This window comes from Cryptomeria japonica, chromosome 6 (genome assembly GCF_030272615.1).
Source record: "Cryptomeria japonica chromosome 6, Sugi_1.0, whole genome shotgun sequence".
NCBI lineage: Eukaryota > Viridiplantae > Streptophyta > Pinopsida > Cupressales > Cupressaceae > Cryptomeria > Cryptomeria japonica.
Window position 1 is genome coordinate 473,484,365 of NC_081410.1, and position 23,937 is coordinate 473,508,301.

Sequence of the window (23,937 nt, forward strand, 5' to 3'; positions counted from 1 at the left end):
TTTAAGCACGTAAAATAATGATAATATCGTTTACTACCTCAATGAGGACCTTTCGTGGCATTTTGGTGTGCGCTCGGAGGGACGATATCAATCACATCATTCAAGAATGGTGATCTAGCTCTCAGATTGGCATTAGATAAAAGTACTAAAATGTACATCATAGGTGGCCTACAATGGTGCTCGGTTTGCGTGCCTTAACCTATCTATTTAACGGTGGTGGCCATTCTCATTGTCATATCAATTTTAGTAGTAACCATGGACACCCCTATCATTTTGCGTTGTGTTAAGATGTAGATGGCCTTTTTAGGATATATCTTTGATTTACATTTACATTCCATTAGTAAAATCTCGAGGCTTATCACCAATGAGGTCATTTGTATGGTCTTGGGGTAGGAGTTCTTGATCTCTACTAATTGTTATAGGTTCCATTCCAACATTACCTCCCGTTTTCTAGCCTCTTAGATTTGGGGGGAAACAAGGTGGATATTTTTCTACTGTTGCAGGAGTTATTCAAAGCAGAGTTCCTCCTCAATAACATTGACATGGTGGTGGTAGTTGAAATGGGTGTGGGGATTGAAGCTTTGACAACCTGGGGCGGCAGTGGTGCAACATCCCTTCTTGTTGAATATGGATGGCACTAATGTTGCTCATCATCATCAATGGGCAAGTGTGGGCCGAGACTTCTTGAGGAAAGGGGTGGAGATAGACGATTATGATGATTTCCATTGGCTTGATGACTTTCGGGAAATTCTCTTTTGTGATGCCTTCTATGAAGAAGGTTGATATGGGGTTGTGTTGACGTGTATTTTGTACACCATCATACACAGAATAAAATACCTTAAGGCATCTTATCCTCTCTTGAAAAAAGTCTCTAATTGCTGAACATTCGCATGAAGGATCAGTTAGGATGACTCCAATGTTCTGGTTAGTAGGGTCTCTACGTGTGGATAAGCACCAGTTGGTGTGATGTGATTTGCTGTGTCCTCGAGGGGATCTTACACTCCGAAATTCCGAAATCTTACTAAACTAAGAAGCTTTCAAAAAATAACAAAAGGGATAGGGTTTTGAAAGAAGTTTAATCTAATCTAATCCTAAAGATGACTTCATGTGGACAAGATTTGGCAAGATTCAACCAACTTCAATTTTGCCATAAGATAACAACTCAACTGAAATTGATGCGATCTTCTAAGGTAACAAAATGATATTCAATGCATCAAAGATCAAAGATACTACCACGAAGGTACATATCTAAGAGACAATAATGATTGAAGATTAAGGGATTCAAGGTATTCTCCAGTCGACCACGCAAGGCGTTCCTACAATCAGCAAGAAGCTAGTGGTTTGGATTACGAATCCTACCAAAGATCAAGTCTCACACTATGTCCTTCAAATTAACACACTACTTTGATTGAGCATGATTCAAGTAAATTGAACAACCATGAAGATAACCAAGAAAGTTGCAACAAAACACCATAACTTCAATATTTCATTGATTTCCAAGTCATCATGTACAACAATTGCTTGAATTTCTCTCTTCAAACTCAATCTTGCTACAAAGTAAAATTGCTTTTAACTCTAATCTCTCTAATACAACAAACTCTCTGATATCTATCTATTATAAATGAAATGAAAAATGAGGGTATAAATAGCATCCTCAATTACAATGAAAGGTCCAGATTGAAAGTAGATCAACGGTCAAGATCATGACACCTAAACCCTAATTAGGGTTTGTTACAAATGGCCTCCTTTTTACTGAACAATATTAAATGCATAGCCAAATATTCAATTTGGCACAAAAACCTAGGAGACATAAACCAATGACAATTAAGATGCCATGTCATCTATAACAACCTTTCATCTAGAATCTTATTGCCTTTCCAATTCTCTTTTTTAGCATATGCAATGAATCTTGATACGATTCCTTCGATCTCTGCAATTGGAATCTCGGGAAGATTCTTCATACTCTCTTCCAAGTGGATGACCTGATCGAATGCATCTAGAAGAGCTGCGTCCCATGAAGATTCAAGTTCCTTTGTTCTTTCAATCAGGAGCATGGTGGCAAACATTTGATCATATTGCTCATCTGTAACATTAGCGTCCTTGCAAAAGATGACCTTAATTCTATCCTCTAATTCCTGCATATCCACATCTGTCTCGACCTCGATCCTTCTGCCAAGAATGGTACGCAGTACCTCAAATACTCTGTCCTGGATCGGATTGATCACCTCCTCAACTTGGCCACATCTAGTACTGATGTCCTCAAAGAAAACACTCTTCATATGGAGTAAGGTTGACCACTGAAGCAAACTGTGAGGTCCTCCATCGATGATCTTCTCTTGTGCTAAGACCTTCCTTGATGTGTGTCTTATTACTTTCAAGACAGGAATGATAACATCTTTGGTATGGGCAAATGCGGCTACTGTTATCATCAAATTGTGGATTATCTCAAGAACCTGGATAGCTTGATGAATAATCTTCATCATCCTTGTTACAAACTCTAAGGCAACTGTATGAGATTTATCCATCCAAGTACTTGTACGTTGAACCATGTTCCTGAATCTTTCTGCTTCATTGATTGATTGAAGTGGAAGTGCTTGCACTGGTGATCTAGCTGGATCCTGACGTCCTAAAGGTTCATTGATGTGACTGAAATATGTCCTCCATGCACCGACCTCTCTCTCAAGCTTTCTATTCTTCTCCATTTCTTCTCTAAGCTTGTCTTTCAACGCTTCAAATGAATCGATGGCATCATCCAATGTCTGCTCTGCTGTGGATGGTCCTAGCTCAAAAGTCTGTATATCATATTCCTCTGCTAAGATTTCACCTTCATATTTGTCCACTGCTGGTGTAGCTATCTGCAGTTTTCTGGATCCAGTCTCATCTCGAATCATCTTGGACATCATGATAGCCTTCCTCTTCTCTGTTACTTCGTGTGAACGTCCAACAAGGCTCTCTAAATCAATTGCATTGTCCTCGTCCTCTACTACAATCACCTTGGTTAATCTTTCCTTCAACCAATCTGGGATAGCCGATCTTGTCTCTTGAACTTGAATTTCTTTATGCACTATTTCTTCTTGTCTGGGAGGAGATGTTATTTCATTGTCTTCTTCTAACTCATAATCTTGGAGAGATCCATCTGGTGACCCTTGCTGTGCCTGTCCTTCTTCCTGCCTGTCATTCTGTACCATTGACTCCATGGATTCTTCCACTTGAAGTGTCCTCTTCTTTGGTCTAGAAGAAGTACCGGATGATCGATCTTTGTTAGCCTCTTGTTTCTTCTTGGAAGATTCCCTCTTTCCAGGTCTCTCTTCCAAAGTGAAAGTCATAGCTATGCCTTGTTCTCTCAACTTTTGATGCTGTACGTCAACCCATCTGCGAGTACAAGACAAGACTGGTGCCATCAAAGTATCTAAATCCACAACCTCGGGCTCATTCCAATCCAACCTTATTGATTTGCTTTCTCGATCATAGGAAGACTGGATATGTCTGCCACTGTCCTGTGCTTGGTCGGCCACTCTGTAAATCCTGCATTTCCTGATGAAATCCAAAGGCAATCTAGAATGCATTTTTCGTTTCACTTCAAGATCATCTAAGAGATTCATCATAAAATCTTCAATTTCGTACTCATGCTTAAACTTCCTGCCGACTGTCTCCTCTAAATGTCCATGCGGATCAAAACTTTCTCTCAAAGCAAAAGATGAAAAAGAATACAAGGCTAACTCCTTCTCTGCGTCATCCATAGCTAAAGCATTAGGACATACCTCAACTGAATTGCCCAATATGATAGGTACCGGAATTCCATTCTGATGTCTGTGTCTGAATGCCTTCGCATATGCTGCCAACTGTCTTGTCACTTCAAGTAACACAATTCTGTCTGTCGGATATCTCGGCAACATGTATGGTGGTAAAGGACATCCATGCACTCTAATATAAGTGAACTTCGGAAACTGAATGAACCAAGCACCGTACCTCTTCACCAATTCCTGTGCATCCTGAGATAATCTGTTGTGAATCCCTCCTTGCAATGTCCTTGTGATGTTCATCGTGAAGGTATCATTAACTAACTTGTAGTTGCTTCCTGGCGGATGATGCAAGTGGGCATAGGAATCACAAGCTCTGACCTCGCCGGGTCCTCTTCCAATCACTCCTCTGTGAGGTAGTCCTGCGTACTCAAAACTCCTGATCAAAGCATAGATGACGTATGAACTCATGTGGAAGGACTTGGTAGCCTTGAGTCTCCTCAACTGTACGTCTAAGCAATGGCTAATCATTCTAGCCCAATGTATCGTACCTTTCCCTTGAACGATCACCTGAATGAAATAGAACATCCACTTCTCAAAATAGAAGGCGTGAGGGGCTCCTGTGACTCGGTTGAGCATTGTAATCAAATCTCTGTACTCCTCCTGGAAATCAATCCTGTGTGGTGTGTTCGGTACCTTGCTCAGGCAAGGACGACTCTTGAGTAACCAGTTCTTATTAATGATGCTTAGGCAAGTATCTGGATCATCTTCGTACATTGACCTGGCTCCCTCTATGCTCTTGTATATCATGTCCCTGTGCTCTGGAAGATGGAAAGCTTCACTTATAGCTTCCTCTGAAAGGTACGCCAAAGTGTTTCCCTCATTGGACACGATCGTTCTGGACTGTGGATCATAATGACGAGCACACTCGATCATCAACTCATGGCACTGAACAGCTGGAGGAAAGCCGGCCGCCTTAATGATGCCACTCTCGATTATTCTCCGGGCGACAGGTGATGGCTTGCCAATGTAAGGGACCTCTCGGAACTTCTTCGTGTTGAAGTTGCCTAAGTTTGTATCTCCAATGTTGCCCCACTTCGACACGATCTTGGTCTCCACTTCTTCGGTCTTTTGATCTTCCTTCATGAGAGCTGAACGACTGGTGGATGCTCCCGCCTTCGGGGTCACCATACCTACACAACATTTCATAATGAGAAACTAGATCTTGCAATAAATAACGTAGATTAGAGAATAGATTAATTTTAGGAAACCTCATGATAAGTCTTAGAGTTATCATTTCCTAAAAAAAACGATTGAGCTAGGAATTCAAAATTCAAAACTCAAAATTCAAAATTTAAGTTATGACGATCTAAAATTAAAACAATAAAGCAAATATCGCCATACCTCAATAGAGAGCTAACTCTAGAATGCAAAATGAATAAAATTCGCCTAGGCAAAATTGACGTTAGATAGTTTTGATGTGATCTTCAAATCAACGTTCCTCTTATCAACTTCGCCACCCTTCAAGTATTTGACGTGATCTCCAATGCCTTGGCAAATTCGCCACCTTTGGTATGTCCTTGACGTGATCTCTAAATGATCGATCCTTTGTCAATTCGCTCAAGTGAAAACTAAGTTCGCACTCTTCAAACACAATTCGCACTTTCTCCTTCAAGATCGCATGTAAGAAATGATAAATGATGATGTGAAAATGACGATCTTCATCTCCCTTTTATAAGCGCTTCTCACCACAATTACCTTAAGCCGACTTGTGCAAAAATAAGGCAATTTAAATGATTTTTAAATAAATAATAAAGCCGACTCTCATAAACCAAGCGCTTCCTTTGATTTTTTATTAATTTAATAATTAATTATTAAATGCCTGTTGACGTGTATTTTGTACACCATCATACACAGAATAAAATACCTAAGGGTATCTTATCCTCTCTTGAGAAAAAGTCTCTAACTGCTGAAGATTCGCATAAAGGATCAGTTAGGATGACTCCAAGGTTCCTTTTAGTAGGGTCTCTACATGTGGATAAGCTCGCCGTGGTATGATGTGATTTGTTGGAATCACAAGGGGACTTACATTTGGTGATTGAATTTCCGATCTACTTTGCTAGAACACAAGCTCTCACTAACTTAGATTAAAAAAAGGGAAAAAGGAAGGGGGTGAAGAGAGGATCTATTCCTAATACTAAGAATGTAGGAGCAATGATTTGATTTTTGATGAAACTCCAACTAGGTCTTGTTTTGACATCAATGGAACATCTACACAAGGCTAGTGCGATCTTCTAAGGGAAGCTTTATGATGTTCAAATCATCACCGCAGGCATAGATACCATCCAAGTTGATGCATATCAATGAAGAGGCGACAAATTGAAATTGAGCTTAAGCTGAATGATTCCAGTTGACTACACAAGGCGAGTCTGCAATCAACAAACTGCTAGTAGTATGGATATACGAATTCCATCATCAATCAATCACATTTCCTCCATTCAACTAATCATCTACCATCTAAGATTGAAGACTCAATAAGAAACCATGCAAATTGCAAGAAAACGACATATTTCACCATTACTTCAATGAAAATGGAGTTTGTTTACAATCAATGGCAACAATTTCTTGCCTTGTCCTCCTATTCTACTCTAATTACTATTCTATCAACTATATTCTAACTCTTCCAACTATTTACATGCTATCTCTAACTTATTGCTAATTATATCTTTTTTACAAATGAAATGCCTGGGCTTATATAGTGCCCACAATACAATTTGATGGCTTAGATCAATTCAAGATCAATGGCCAAGATTCAACAATGAAAACCCTAATTAGGGTTTGTTACAACCATTACATAATATTTAATGCTTGACCAATGATAAAATTGTATTGCTTGGACACATGTCCCCTCTAGAAAAATCGACCAATGGATAGCCGGGGTAGGTACATCGGAGTTTGTGCCACCTTCCATGAGTTAAGTACATTGAATCTGGACATGCTGAGGTGGACCACACTGATTGGAGAAATGATGACTAGGATGCCACCTCATCTGACACTTGTAACTTGGTAGATATTCAACTTGATGTTGTTGAGAAGTTAGCCTTAATTAATTCATCTAGTATTATCTGCTTCCTCAACGAGCCCTTGTTCTAACTCCTTTTGTCCTTGATGTGCAAGACGATGATGTACCTCGCCTTGGAACGCTGGATTGAAAGAGGTCACCCCTGTCCTGGCTTGATCGTCCCGGCGAAGACCGTCCTTGATCCGGCTTGATTTTCCTTGATGAGATCTCCATTTGATGCCTACACAACATTTCAAAATTAGAAACATGATTTTGCAATGAATAGCATAGATTAAATTTAGGAAACTTCATAATAAGTCCTTGAGTTATTATTTCCTAAAAACGATTGAGCTATCGGAATTCAAAATTTCAAAATTCAAAATTTGAAGGCTATGACGATCAACAATCAAAATCAAAACAATAAATCCATATCGCCATACCTCACTTGAGAGCTAACTCAAGAATGCAAAACAAGGAATTTGCCTAGGCAAAATTAACGTTAGAAGCCTTCAACGTGATCTTCAAGGATAAGGAACGTCCTCTTTATCAATTCGCCACCCTTGGGGATGTCTTTGACGTGGTCTTCAATGTCCTTGGCAAGTTCGCCTAACTTGAAACTCGAACTCCTTTGATAATGCTTGCACCTTCCCTTTGAAATTCGCTCCTCCTCTTGAATGATAATTTCGCACTTCCTTTGTATGAAATTCGCATATGAAAGAGGATGCTTGAATAATGATTTAGAAATGAAATAAACACCTCCTTTTATAAGCACTTTCCTCATGCATTACCTTAGGCCGACTTTGATAAAATGAGGCAATTAAAACGATTTTAAATAAATAATAATGGCCGACCTTGACAAAATAAACCCAAGCGCTCAACTTGATTTTATAATTAATTAACTTTATGCCTTTATAATTAATTTTTTCGATTTTTAATAGGCAAAATTAATTAATAAATGTTATGCGTTATTTTTAAATGCCATTTAATTAAATTTTGAAAACCCATCGAATTTAACATTTAAAAATAAATTCAAAAACTTGTTTGAACGCCAAAATTGGAGAATTGAGAAGAGTACAAACCTCATCGCCCTGGTCCCTGACTGGGGGACAGGAGCGATCCATGTCTTCTAGCTTGAAATTCATCGTTTTTGATTTTAACTCTTCGTTCATTGCCTTCCAAATGGCGTTTTAGACCCTTTGCAACTTTGTTTTGTCATAATCTTTGAAGAATAACAAGTGACTTAGCAAATATCGCCCTGGTCCCTTGGAGAGGGACAGGAGCGATCCATGTGTCCTGGCTCAAATTTGCTAACTTTCAAGCTTTACTCCTTGTTCATCACCTTGCAAATGACGTCCTTGACCTTGCCTATCCTTGCCTTGTCTTGGTTTTGACGGAACATGAGTGTTTTAATGAAAATCGCCTAGGTCCTTGTCCAAAGGACAGGAGCGATATAGCTTTTTTATTCAAATTGGTATACTTTTGACGTTTGAAACCTTTGTATATCATCTTCAAAAGACACCTTAGACCTTACATGATCTTGCAAAACCTTGACTTAACGTGATTTTCAAAGGATTTGGTCAATATAATCAATATCGCTCTGGTCCCTTCCTGAGGGACAGGAGCGAACTGGGATATTATAGTGCAAATCTTTCAATTTTGGCGACCTTCGTAACTTTGTGCTTGATTGAGATGCCTTAAAATGTCTTCACCATCATGTATCCGAACTTGGAGTGTCCCGAACTTGAAGAAAAGGCAACATAATCATCATATCGCCCTGGTCCCTTGGAGAGGGACAGGAGCGATCCGGGGCATTTAGGTCCCTTGTTGACATTTGGTAATCTTCAATTTGTCTTCAACAGTTTCAACTCACCTCCTTTCTTGCCTTCAAACCTAAAACTTGCTTGATCTTTGCCCAGATCGTACCTTATGAAGAATTTCGCTCTGGTCCTTCAGTGAGGGACAGGAGCGAATTTGACCCTCTAGGTAAAAACTTCATCATTTCATTGTTTTTGATCAAGTCTGGATGCTCTATCATGCTCATTTCGTCCTTCACCATGCCTTTGATGTCTCAATTCGTCCAAACACGGTCAGGAATGGCTCAAATAAGTATTTTCGCTCTGGTCCCTTGGTGAGGGACAAGAGCGTTTCGCCTTGGTCCTCCTGAGAGGGACAGGAGCGAAATTCGCTCTGGATCCTCAGTGAAGGACAGGAGCGAAATTTGACTTTTCGAACTCTCTATCAGGATAAATTTTATGGAATAAGTATAAGTGACATTTCCTTCTATGTTTCTTCTTTCTTATACTTTAAGTTATATTCCATATATACTTTCAGGATGTTTGAGAGTGGTTTCAGACCTCCAGGAGTTATATAGCAAAATCTAGTTTTTTGAGGTTTTTCAGTTTCCAGACTTAGTCAAATTTCAGGATCAGGACATTCCAGACTTAGCCAAATTTCAGGATCAGGACTTAGCCAATTTTCAAGATCAAGACATCACTCACGCCGGACTTGCTATCCATGTGATCCCCTGGGCGACACTCAAAATGCAAAGGCTAACTAACAAAACCCTAAAAGACCAAAAACAAACCCTAAAAAGCAAAAAACAAGGGTCCCCATTTGCAATGGGGCGATGTGTGAAATGGTCACAACAATGCCCTTGTTTATTATTTAATAAATTCGATTTTTCTCACAAGGCAAAAAACAATTAATTAATGAATATCAAGCGCAATTTTAAATGCTTTTAATTAAATATCGATTTTCTTAGCATTTAAATAAATTCAAAAATGTGTTTGAGCGCCAAAATTTAAAATGCAAACCTTATCGCCCTGGTCCCTTGGAGAGGGACAGGAGCGATCCATGAACTTGTCTTGATTCTTGCAATTTTTGACGTCCAAAGTCTTCATCTCCTCGTTGCATTTGGCATTTTCATTGGGTCCTTCGAGCTTAATTGACTTATCCTTGCGAATGAATGTCCTTTTGTGGTGATATCGCCCTGGTCCCTTGGAGAGGGACAGGAGCGATCCAAGTGTTTTCTCCTTTACTTTGCATCTTCGATCTCAAATTTTCATTGTAAGGCAAAAAATAACATTGTTTCTTTACTCCACGCTTGTTTCACTTGTCTTTTACAAGGCGTTTAGATGTTGGAAGGATCATCGCCCTTGTCCCTTGGAGAGGGACAGGAGCGATCCTTGTCTTCTAGCTTAAAATACTTCGTTCTTGATTTTAACTCCACGTTCATCACCTTTCAAAAGACGTCTCAAACCCTTTGCAACTTTGCTTTAACGTGATCTTCGAAGGATAACTAGTAACTTAGCAAATATCGCCCTGGTCCCTTGGAGAGGGACAGGAGCGATCCTCATAATTTCTCCTTGACCTTTGTAACTTTGAACTTCAATCCTTGTTGTGAAGGATAAACAATGCTATTCTCTCATTCCACTTTCGTTTCGCTTGAATTCCATAAGGCATTTAGATGTTGGGAGGATCATCGCCCTTGTCCCTTGGAGAGGGACAGGAGCGATCTTGAAGCTTGAGACAAAACGCGTCATCTTTCAACCTTAATTCCTCGTTCATTGCCTCTTAAAGGACGTCCTTGATCTTGCGTGATCTTGCCTTGACATGCATTTGAAGGAAAATGAAGGATCCTATGCAAATCGCTCTGGTCCCTTGGAGAGGGACAGGAGCGATATAGCCTCTTTGTTCAATTTGATGATCGTTTAACGTTTGAAGCCTTTGTATATCATCTTCTAATCATACCTTGGACCTTTTACGACCTTGCAAAACCTTAACCTTACGTGATTTTTGAGAGATTTGACCAATATAATCTATATCGCTCTGGTCCCTTGGAGAGGGACAGGAGCGAACTTCAAGATTTTGAGCTTGTCCTTGTTTCGACCAACTTGCAATTGTCTTCATTGGGTAAAACGTAGTCCTTTGATCCTTCTTGGTCGCTTGATATGTGATAAACTTTCAAAATTTATACCTTTATGGAACTTTCGCTCTGGTCCCTTCCTGAGGGACAGGAGCGATCTTAGGTGCTTTGGTCTCGTCCTTGCCCTCTTCAACTTGCTATCGCCTTCATCGTGTAAAATAAAGTCCCTCGATCCTTCTTAGTTGCTTGGTACTTGGCAAACTTTTGAAATCTAGGCATTTATAGGAATTTCGCTCTGGTCCCTTCCTGAGGGACAGGAGCGAGTTAGGTGTCTTGATGTAAATCCTTCAATGTTGACGACCTTTGATGCTTCGTGCTTGATTGAGACGCTTTAAAACATCTTCACCACCTTGTACTTTGTCTTGGAGTGCCTTGAACTGGGAGGAACGGCAATATAATCATCATATCGCCCTGGTCCCTTGGAGAGGGACAGGAGCGATCTTGCTCTTGTGGGCTTTATTTCACTTTATCACCTTCAAAAATTATCTTCAACGGATTCGTAATGTACCTTTCCACCCATCCATGCCTTGGAATTCACTGTAACTTGGCAAGAAATTTGTCTAAGACAAAAATCGCTCTGGTCCCTGCCTGAGGGACAGGAGCGAACTTGGGCATTTGGGTCCCTTGTTGACGCTTCATAATCTTCAATTTGTCTTCAATGGGTTCGATTGACCTCCTTTCTTGCCTTCAAACCAAAAACTTGCTTGATCTTTGTCCAGAACATGCCCTATGAAGGATTTCGCTCTGGTCCCTGCCTGAGGGACGGGAGCTACAAAGAACTTCGCCCTGGTCCCTGGCTGAGGGACAGGAGCGATTTTGGCATTCTGGACCATTCTCCTTCATGACGACACCTCAAGTTATATTCATTTGATAAAATGCATCTCTTTGGACCTTTTCAAATCATCAAGTCGTTAAAATCCTGCAAGTACAAGGTAAAATTTGATTTTAAGCTCCGGTCCTTCACTGAGGGACAGGAGCGATTTTGCTTCCTGAGGCATTTCCGTGTTCGTGAAATTATTCAATTTATATTCAACGGAAAGATCACGTCCTTCTCTATTACTTCCATTTCGAAATTCATCTTGACTCTGCAAGGACAATAAGATATTTGAAAACGAGCTCCGGTCCTTCACTGAGGGACAGGAGCGATTTTGCTCCTACAGGCCAAAATATCAAGATTTTACAAGTCTAATCACTTCCCAAGGCAAAAACAAATCATTTCCAATGCCCGGGATCAAATATCAAAAAGGTCAAAATTTGGTCAAAATTACTCAATTGGACAAAATTTCACGTTTCATCATCAACACTTAGACAAATTTAAGCTCTGCACTCAAAATTCCAATTGAAAATAGACCATTTTGGCGAATTCATTCCATTCAAAATTGCATCCAACAAAAAGAAGCTCAAAAAGCTCTCAAAACTGACTGGATTCTGGCTTGAAAAGACGGAAAAGGAAACCCTAAGGCCTGACCCTAAATCCAGACAACTGGCAAACTACCAAAACCCTAAAAAGCAGAGCGAAAGGCGAGCAAAAACGAGCAAAAAGAGGGGGGTCCCCATTTTAAATGGGGCGATGTGTGAAATGGTCACAACAGGTTGGAAGTTCAAAAGCTGGTTTTTTGAATTGCTTCTTTTTTATCTCAGCTCTAGTTGTATTGGCCTCCTTCATGGGGCTTGGCTTGGTCGATGGGGCTCACTTTCAGCAATGGTAAGAGGGATTTGCATGAATTAATCTAGAATGCTTGGTTTTAAGGTTTCTACAAGGTGGTTGGCTTTTGTTTAGGTTGGTTCTATTTTTTGGGTCAGCTTTGTAGGCGGTTGGTAGGAAAAGCACTTATGTTTGGCTTAAACCTATTTTGTGGGATTTTTGGCTATGATGGTAAGGTCTCAACCCTTTTTGTAATATGAATAGCAGATATCCATAATATTGTAAATCAGATGTAAATTTGATATATTTTAATATAAATTCTCATGGCTCTGCCATGTATTACAAAGCAAAAAAAAAGGTATTATATGTATTTGCATCAATCCCCATACCTCATCCCCCAATTGTCCCCAAACTTGTTAAAGAGCCCATTCATTGTCAAGGAGATCATGTAGCAAGATAATTGGATTGGAAGTAAGCTTTTTCATTTTTTCATTCTTCTTCATATATATGAGTTAAGATCTTTTCTTCTTCCTTGTTGATTAGAATGTCTTGTTTTCTAACTTGTTGCCACATGGATTAAAATGGCATACAATTCTAGCTCCATTACGCAATCCCACTACAAATCAAACCCAAAATCACCCTCATGGAAATAAGTTATCATGATAGATTAGGTTCCAAATGATAAGACGTATGTTTGGTTTTATACTAGGTGTAGTGTAAAATATACAAGCATCCATTTGGTATTCTTGGCATGGCCATCAAAGCTTGCCCTGTTAAGTTTCGATCAGATTTGAATAGTAGGTAGATTTAATTTTTGTTTACACCTTGATGACAATCTGATATCAATAGATGATATCAATTGAATCCTTCTAATTTGTTGTGTGTAATTCTGAATTCACTGAGTGTATAATCCATGATATGTTGTATGTGTGATTCTGAATTCACTGAATATCTATCTTCCACGATATACTAAAGGTAACAATCTGCAATATATATCTATATGCCACAATTGGTATATGTTCACGGACTGCAGTATATCAATTTCCCACGATCTATATATTCACGGATGCTTGTGTGTTATTGCTCATCACCAAGTGAGGGAGAGACGTATAATAATATATAGAATTCAAATGGCATCCTTCTAGAGATCGTGACCCTTCATAACATAAGACGTCTTTCTATAATCATGATCAGTTATACAAACCGATTCATACAAACCCGATAATAATGATTAATATTGATCACTAACACAAACCCGATAATGATAATAATCAATCCGATAAATAACATACCCGATAATAGTAAGTTTTGATTAAGGCAAATTTAATCATAGAAACCCCGATAATATATAATTGGATTTAATAATAATATTAAGGGTGAATGCAGATTGATTGATATAATCAATGTCGATAGGCCACTTACACATTTGATTTGCATAGTCGGCTTTATCGGATTCTGACTGAAGCTATATAATCAACACTCCCTCTTAGCTAGGGAGGAATCCTCCTTAATGTTTACAAGTTACATCACCTTATTGTGATGATTGACCACAATGGCTACATCCATGTGGAAAGAAAAGATATCACCTCTCTGTGATATCAACCATCATGGCTTATCCATAGATATCACCTCATGTGATATCCATCATTATGGCTTATATATAGATATCTCCTCACGAAATATCCACCATTATGGCTTATCCATAGATATCACCTCACGTGATATTCACCATTATTGTGAGATCGTCACCTCACAATGATGGTAAGATGCACAAGTGTTCATCATTGTGAGATCGTCACCTCACAATGATATTCACCATGGCTCATCCAGAGGGTAAACACACAAGTACAAGAAAATCACCACGGATTCTCTCACGTGGTGTTATCATGGCGTCACACACATGACATCCACCATGAACCATATCAGAGGGTGGAGATAAAGGCTTACACCACAAGTCTCTCTCAAAGAGAAATGCATTAACAAGAGTTTACACTTTAAACATCTTTTGAAGAGAAGAATACATTAGTATGCATATAAACAAATCAATGAAGCTGAGACTCAATCTCAACTAGGGCTTCATTCTCCACCATACCAAGCTTACCTCGAAGGTAAACAAACTTTATCTTGGAGAGAGGCTTGGTGAGAATGTTTGTCGTTTGCTCATCAGTACTAATGTATCTCAATTGAATAGCATTTCTTTCCACCATGTCTCTAACACAGTGATACTTGATCTCCACATGCTTTGTTCTATCATAAAAAAAAAGAATTGACAGAAAGCTTCACACAACTTGATTAATACAACGGCGAGCCCCAATGATTGCTCAAGCAATCCTGCAGGGATGTTTTGAAGCCACACTGCTTCTTGAGCTGTCATACATGCTATAATATACTCTACCTCTGCGGTGCTCGGTGTCACTGAAGTCTGCTTCCTGCTAAGACATCAAGGAAGACCCCAAACTGAAGCAACAGTCAGAGGTGCTCCTCCGATCAGTTATATTCCAGCATAGCAAATATTTGGTCTTGTATCAACAATCCAGTCTGCTGCCTATACATGGTAGGATCCATCAAATCTCCATGATGATGTGGCTCCCTCTGAAGCTCCAACCTTCTGACCTCCTTGTCTAAGGTTGCCTCTAATGAGATGTCAGACTCCCTCTGAATTGAATATCAACCTTCTGACCTCCTCGTTCAAGGTTGCCTCTGATGAAATGTTAAACTCCCTCTGAATGTTAATTCCTCCTCTTCAAAGAAACTGATCGTAATGACAACCTGAATAGGTTCTTACTCTTCGAGAGATGCCTCCAATTATATATCACCAACTCAAATTTCTCAGACACATTATGTAGCCAACATATTCAATATTGGACTAGGCCTCTCAAGGCACCATCACAATCCATGCATATAGAGAATGAAATCGATGTGACCAACCAATCACAATCGAGTTGCAATTCTCCTTCACTCTCAAAAATTTCTACAACTAGCATGAACCAACTCACAATGACTCTTTATTGCAATGTAGCTTGGATGCTTGCCATACACATGGTGCACTTGCACTGCATATCATTCCTATAGTGTGGATAGTAGCTCCCCCTACTTGGAGACCTCTAAGGCCAACATGGCTTCCTCATGGACTGTTTCACTTCTGCAGGCAAATACTTATAAAAATGGAAATGCAAGATCACAGAATCTCCACTAAAGTCCCCTCCATATTCCTCCTGAATTTTAATCTCTTCATCACAAATAGAACTCCACTACTCTTAACAGACTCTTTATTACTTTTAGCTTCTTTTGATGTGGTTCTAAAGATGTCTTGCATAGTAAGTTGAAGAAATTGAAAAAAAAAACGAACATCTGATGACAATGAACTTTCACAAATAACATGCATAATGTAAATACATATGAAATTCATGAACATCAATCAAACATGGACTACTTATCTCTTTATAGTAGTTTGAATAATCAGCAATTTCAATGTATGTAAAGCTGCTCCTGATACACGTTCTAGTCAATCATAGATGATGATCACTGGAAGTTAAAGACTTCTCACCACTCAATAACTGCTAATTTGAATCACCACAGAAAGTTCTGGGTACTCCCGTTGTAGGATGCTTGGCAAGATATTCTAGGCAATATAGTCTCAAAGTATGCTCCATGTGTAACCATAAAGCTCTGTCATAGCTCTTCATATTTGCCTACGCAAATCATAATACCTTCATACTCACGGCCTTTCTCTGCATGAAAGTCTGTTATTCTCTATCTCCCATATTTGGCAATATATCTCTAATGAAGACTTTCGAACATCATACGGATGGAACTCGATCAGACACGATCCGACTGTAGCAGTCATGTGCATTGTGCTAATGGACCTTCTAAACTTTACCGCCAATTGCACCAAATGATTGCTTTGGAAGTTTAGCAACTCCATCTAACATTCTAGAAGCCATGTTTGTTGTTTTAGGCAAAGGTAGCTTCCCTTCAACTTGAAGAAACAACATAAATTCCTTACTCTTACTAACAACAAGGTGTGTAGCCAACCGCCGAAGGTACTTCTCCAAAGCTATCCTTTGCTGCTCAATAAATTCTTCCTTGTGCATGACCTGACTTTCTACTATACTATAGTTTGGGCGAGAAGGGATGATAAAACCTCCATATGACTCAGCAGGTCGATCAGCTAGAGTCATAACATCGTGAAACTGCCACCTGACCTCTGTCTGAAGACCCCAAGGGGTCTTTTGTAGGCGACATAGGATGAGCTTCCGAATATGTAAAGCCCCCTAACAATACACTTTTGTAATCTCTATTGGACATATATGTCTGTGGGGTTTAATCAAGTGAATCACTCACCATAGAGTCTGCCATTAACATAGGTAGAGCCTTTTCAGACATGTAATTTTCAGTCCCCATCATGTTGAAGAGAAGCCCTAATTTCCACGCCTGCGTACCAAATCCTCTCAATCAAGCGATCCTCGATAATGGCAAAGAATGCAGCAACATTTCCAAAGACTTCACGAAGTTTGATGCACCTATCTTTGAACTTGAGACTGTTCACCATTTCAAGGCTGGAAATTGCTTCTTGAAGGTGAAGAAGGAAGGCTTTGTTGCTATCAGTAAATCTGATCACAATCGATTCAAACCCGCTCTGATACTATGTTAAGTTTCGATCAGATTTGAATAGTAGGCAATTTTAATTTTTGTTTACACCTTGATCACAATCTGATATCAATTGAATCCTTCTAATTTGATGTGTGTGTAATTCTGAATTCACTGAAGTGTATAATCCATGATATGTTGTATGTGTGATTCTGAATTCACTGAATATCTATCTTCCACGATATGCTGAAGGTAACAATCTGCAATATATATCTATATGCCACAATCAGTATATGTTCACGGACTGCGCTATATCAATTTCCCACGATCTATATATTCACGGATGCTTGTGTGTTATTCACTCGTCACTAGGTGAGGGAGAGACGTATAATAATATATTGAATTCGAATGGCATCCTTCTAGAGATCGCGACCCTTCATAACATAAGACGTCTTTCTACAATCATGATCGGTTATACAAACCGATTCATACAAACCCGATAATAATGATTAATACTAATCACTAACACAAACCCGATAATGCTAATAACCAACCCGATAATAGTAAGTTTTGGTTAAGGTAAATTTAATCATAGAAACCCCCATAATATACAATCGGATTTAATAATAATATTAAGGGTGAATGCAGGATTGATTGATATTATCAAATGCGTAAGGCTGATAGGCCACTTACACATTTGATCTGCATAGTCAGCCTTATCGGATTTTGACTGAAGCTATATAATGAACAGCCCAAGCAAGAAGGATGTACCTGTGCCAACATCTAGAATGTATGAATGTTTTGAGAGAAAAAGTAGAAACAAACGCCCTTGTACGAAGTCATCATTTGACAAAGAGAGCATCTTAATCAAGGATAACCTCTCTTTTCCCATCTCTTAGCGTTCATAAAGTTGAGGTAGGTAGCCAACCATTTTTTCCATGCACGAGGAAACCACTTACCCTAAATTTTGCCCTAGAATCACAAGTTCAATGAAAACAAGAAATGTAATATAGTTAAAGATGTAACTTTACCCAAATAAATGTTTAAGAAAGATAGATCCTAGTTGAGATCTTGGAATCTTGTTAGACAATGATCAAAAATATAATTCATAAAATCAATCATTTCTACTAGGGTTAAAGAGCATACATTCATAACCATCTTAATTTAAATAAATCATACAAATAATTCAATATCGGGTTTCGACCATAACAGGGCTTGGATGAGGAGACATGATAGGGTGCCTGAGACAATCCTCTCACTAAGCCCAAGAGTGGATGTACCATCCCTCTCAGCCCCATGCCATCCATCCATCATGAGGTGGTGTACTTAGTAGGGGAGATTGTCTCTACCCTCCCTATTTGTGCCACCTTATTCACCCTCCTATTATTCAAACTTCTTTAAATGCATTTCAACAATCAACATGTTAGAGGTTGGAGGAGAAACCACAATAGGATGTCCGGTGCATCCTTCCCATCTAAGCCCAAGGCCAAGGCACACCTTGCCCCCCTTGGCCTCATTTGGCAGGCCACCAACCATCCACCATGAGATGGTGTACATAGATGAGGATTTCACATCTGTTCTCCCTCCTTGTATTCCCTTACTAACCTTGTCTTGATTGAATAGACTAGGAATCTAGATGTTTCACATTATTGCCTATATCCAATATATATGAGAGGTTATACACCAAATATATTATTATGTTGCATACATATTACTGCCTATATCAATATGTGAGGAATTATGCATAACAACATTATCATGCTGCATACCACAAAGATGAATAAGATTGCTATTGTCTGCAATATATAGTAAACCTCTGATGTGATCAATTTATATGCTTGATTGCTGTTATCTTATAAACTGTTCTGCTCTCTTATGAGTACCGATGTTGCTTGGATTTATTGCTTGATGCCTTCCTCCATAGCGGTCTTCTACCTTTTATATCTTCATGTCTCTTTGAAGAGAGAACTTTTAAAAGTTGTTGTCCTTGAAGAATGGTCATACCCTTTCTTAATGATGCCTATTCGAAACCAATGCCCTGTTTTATAATGATTGCCGCACTAGACTTTCCTAATCGCTGACTATCACATCTACGTTTTTATCCTTTATTAATGTCTGTGATTAGCATATTTTATATGCCTTGTCTTGGAAATGGGTCGGTTAGCATAGGGTGTATATTTCATAATACAAAAACTAGTCAGCCCATTACTAGCGATCACAGTTAACTTTCACATCGACCAGCATTAAACAAGGAATAGAATGAAGTCTAGTTTAATGATTTGTTGAACCTTACAGGTCTGTCAATTAAAGGGAGAAATTAATTATGTGGTGGTCGACTTAATAGAAGATGGCAAAGTCTTATGAATAAGGCCATTTTCTGCATAGTTAAATTTTATTATTTTATCCTTTTTAGGGACGTAGTAGATGAAACATGGCATAGGCATGACACCACTACACATAAAAGAATGAAGGGGGCATTGGAAAAGGTATTTCAAAATGAAGCTTGATAAATTGTTGATCATCACATTGATGTGTCTATGCAAATAAATTATATTTCAATATTGTTTGATTACCATATTGGTGAGAAATGGTGAGAAAAAATAATGAGGCTCCAAAGACATAAAGGGCCCAAGTCTTAAGAAGGAGAAACTTTTAGACTATTGACTACAACCTAATAGGAATTTATGGATCAAGACAAAATGAAGACAAAAATGCCCATCATTTTCAATGTAAGGAAGGATGGTCTTGATCAATGTGATTGTAGTGTTCCATAAAGGGTTGATGCTTTTCAAAGTTGTGGATTATAATAGAAAGATGAAGAATGAACGATTTATTGTTGATATCCTTCTATGGGCCATTAAGAAAATGGAGAGCTTAAAACATTATCCAAGTCATAACAAATAAGTTATAACACAAAAATTTCTAGAGCGGCTAGTTTATTGGTCAACCTAATGCTAATATGAACAAAAGAAAGAGATGAGAGAAGAGATGTGTAATCTTAGGCAAAGATCGCATCCTTATATTATTGAAGGATATCTAAAGTATAAACAATAATAACAATAGGAAAAATAAAGGCAATTACATAAGGAGCGACTAGAAAAAGAGCTATTACACTATCACATTATTTAAAATTATTCAAATATACTAATACTCCCTTTAAAGACTAAAATGGAAGGATTTAAAGGTTTAGTCATTAAATAACTATATGGCTCCCAAAATGTGTAGAAATGAGAAGATATATATGCATAAGCAAGCTTCATGATGGTAGGTACTTGAGAAAGATATGCAAAAAGAACACAATGAACGTGCTATACTACAGAATTATCAATTGGTCTGCATGTCCTCTAAGGGATGCATCTAATTTTGTGAAGACATCATCATTCTTACCTTCAAAATACCACTGGGGCCTCCAAAGCACAAGAAGATATGAAAGACAAATTCTAAATTAGTAACAAACTTGGTATGGACTGATTTTCAATCAAAATAGAGACAAACTCAGTATGATGGGCTGATTCTCAATCAAAATGGATACACCTTTAGTTCTACAACATTGATTCACAAGTGGAGAAGAAACACCCAAAGGTTAATGCATTGGATTACCTCATGTAATGAAAGGTACATCTATCAACGGCTCTTCAAGTTTATGATTAGACCAAGTTTTGTAATGTCCCTTACTGGGTTCAGGCTTGGTTCAACCATAATTAAGCTATTTCAATATACTTATGACTTAAACTAAGTTGATTAGGAGACAAATCTATCTTAACGTAAATCAAATCAGTGATATTCCATAGTTCACCCAAGGGATTGGGGTTTTGTGTTAAAACCCTCTATTTGTTTTGCCCAACCCAAAAATAGAGTGTTCCTCCCTAGTCCCTACGCTCTAGTCAAGCCCTTATGTCAGGCGAGCCATCCTTCCTAGGGGAACACTTTGCAGTAATAAAAATCTATGGGTAAGATCTTGCCCCAATGGATCAATTTGCTACTAAGTAAATTGTTCATCTACCCCAATAGATAATTAACATGTGTCACCCTTATTTTGCAGAAATTGAGATGACTAGGATTGATTGTAATTGCAAGTAGATCCATGTTTTTGATTGTCACAACTACAAAATGACTGATTTTTTGTCTTCTATCTGATTGTGCAAGAACCAACGATTCTTCTATCATCACTCTTGCATAAATATAAAAATACTACAACAACTAATTTCTCTACCCACAACCCTCTAGGTAACACAATCCTGCAACTCAAGATTGGACTTTGCACAGCCTACAATCCTTCCTCCCACTTTTGCAAATTGCAACTACAAATGATAAATGTTTGGTGCGTGACTTTCCACAAATTTATTATGACATCCCACTATTTTCAATCTACAACTTCATTATTTTACAATCACATGAACTTTGCAACTCACAACAATTGTGTAATCTCACGACATCTATGCACCAACCCATGAGAAATATGCATGCAAGTGCTCTATGCATGACCCATGATTTACAGCAACTTTCTATTCCCTTAAACTTCTCTCCTCAACTTATTTCAATATGGAAATGTGCACGTCATTGCAATATCACAAATGCAATGGAGCTGTTATGATTGGTAAACACATGTACTCAGAAAGATGAAACATGCTAATAGAAATTATTAAGGATATTAGTAAACTCCATGCTCTATGCTAAAGATAGATTTGAACCACTTTTCAGTGGATACTGAACTTCAATTCTTCCCTCTGCATTCATAAAGAACATCCATGGATGAACAATTAAAAGAGTAAATTAAATTGAAATTATAAGAAATTGAACATGGCTGAGAATACAAACACAAGAATTGCTGAAAGACAAATTATGGTATCTTGATAAGAGCTATACAATAATAATTAATTTTTTCATATTAAATTTTTTCCTTGGAAAAATGAAAGGTTTCTCTAAAACTCATTCAAGTTAGCAAAACAACTATTAGAAAGTTTTTGTATAGAAGTTTATAGAGATCTGTGGATATGGCTGCATGTGTCTGCAGTAGGCATGGACAATGAGAGAGAGAGAGAGAGAGAGAGAGAGAGAGAGAGAGAGAGAGAGAGACCTGTCCTGCAAATATGAATTGTATTCACGAATGGTTGGTACAGCTATAAGCCACCATATAATCAATCTATAGGCATTTAATGGATTTCTAGGAGGAATCCAGAGACAAAACTTCAGGAAGAATGCATTGAGCTCCACTGTCAGGAAAACGATGATCAAGCCAAACACTTGAAAAAATCGCCAAGGACCTGATAGAGGTTGCCACTCATCCTTGTCCCAATTTGCAGGAGTGAACTGACCCAGTGTGCGTTTTACCTACAAAAGAAAAATTAAAAAAAGAAATCATAAATTTACTGACTAGAAAAATAAAATTTCATGCAATAGGTCTGCACAAAGCCATGGGATCTAAATATTTAAGCACTTCATCCACTTTCAAGTTCTCATAACCAGCTCAAACTTCGGTTTTACAATTATGCATATCAATTAATGAGTCACTGGCATAACAGAACATTATTTGCATCTTTTCCCTACATGTGTCATGGTAAAACAACTCAATGAGATTGTAAGTAACAACGAGACCCAGTTCTTCAGTTTTTTAATTTTATATAACATTTATTGTCTTTTCTGGGTCTTAAATAATGAGACTGAGAAGAATAAGGGACTTAGTTACTCTTTTTTGGATCTTAAAGAGTCTACAACATTTTATTTTGTATTGTTGATATATTAAATATTGGCTTGTGATAAAGTTTGTAAGAAATGCAATTTTATTATGAATATATTTTTTATAGTTTGTAGTCATTCTACCTCTGACAGCTTAATAAATATTCCCAAAATGGAAAAAACAGCAAGAGTAAGTGTTGTTTTCTTGGGAAAGAAGCCAGCTTTTATATTAATGTATTGCATGCATACAAATATGAAGTTGCTATAGGGTGAAAAGCCCCAAAGCATTTGATAAAATTCATTGTTCCTCCCCTATTAACAAATGCTTAAACGTGCTTGATGCTTAAGTGGTTCCTCTTGTCATGTACATATTGCCAATATGCATCAAGCAAGAATTCATTTGTGTTTGACTACCATGGAGGTCATCTTGAGATGTTCTTGAAACACAAAAGTCAAAATTCCTCAAAATTTAAAACCTAAAATACAAAGTTGCTTCCTCAATTGGATTAAGCATTAAAGTGCCTAAACTTTTAGGCCATGCTTTTTATTGCCGAAAGATCTAAGATGGACTACTATCAAACATGGAACTTGCATGAACAAGATTGTAACTTTATAGACATACTTCAGTTTTTATGTAGCATGTGGAGTGTGTGCTACCCATACGGTGCCTTTATTGGCAATATAGTGATGAAAAGAGTTCACTAGCATGGGGAAACAAAATTACAGAAGGAATTGAAAACTAACAGTTATAGACTAGACCTAAGGCAAGATCTCTAAAGATGGAAACCGGATATTTGAGACATACTGGTTCAATAGGAAGTCTCAAAAAGAAAAGAAAAGAAATTTATACTTAATTATTATAAATGATAGAAATGTTTCTCTCACCCTAGTAGGACGATGCAAGTTTGCAACACTAAGAGCCCTAATTATATTCTAATATAGATTGTATGAGGCAAATTTTGCAGGAGACAAGTACTTAAGTCAGTACATTTACACCAAAGTTACAAGGGAATGTGCATTGGAGTATTAGTTTGTTGCAAACCACACTTGGAAGGCTCAAACTAAGATCTGTAAACTGGAGAATTGCAGAATTTGATGACTGAACTGAACACATTCCAAATGAACTAGGAAACTATTAGTGCACTTTCTTATTAAATATTGGCTGTTTCAAATTTTGTTCGTGGCTGCTGACATTGTAATTTGTGACACACATTGCAAGGTTCTATTGTGAAGCTATTGAGGACTGTTGTCTTTGGGTAAAGGCTTGGGAGGATGTTATAATTTCTTGTTAACAATTACA

General features: G+C 38.1%; 1 protein-coding gene across 8 annotated transcripts in view; it reads right to left on the reverse strand.

Annotated features, from left to right (window-relative positions):
* The window catches only part of LOC131051009 (CDP-diacylglycerol--serine O-phosphatidyltransferase 1), a 94,084-nt gene that overhangs the window by 17,678 nt on the left and 52,469 nt on the right, over positions 1-23,937 (reverse strand). For all 8 annotated transcript variants that reach the window (XM_057985345.2, XM_057985346.2, XM_057985340.2 and 5 more), the window contains exon 11: positions 22,039-22,292. In XM_057985345.2, coding sequence (XP_057841328.2) covers positions 22,039-22,292 — 254 coding nt within the window. The remainder of the gene's footprint in view (positions 1-22,038; positions 22,293-23,937) is intronic.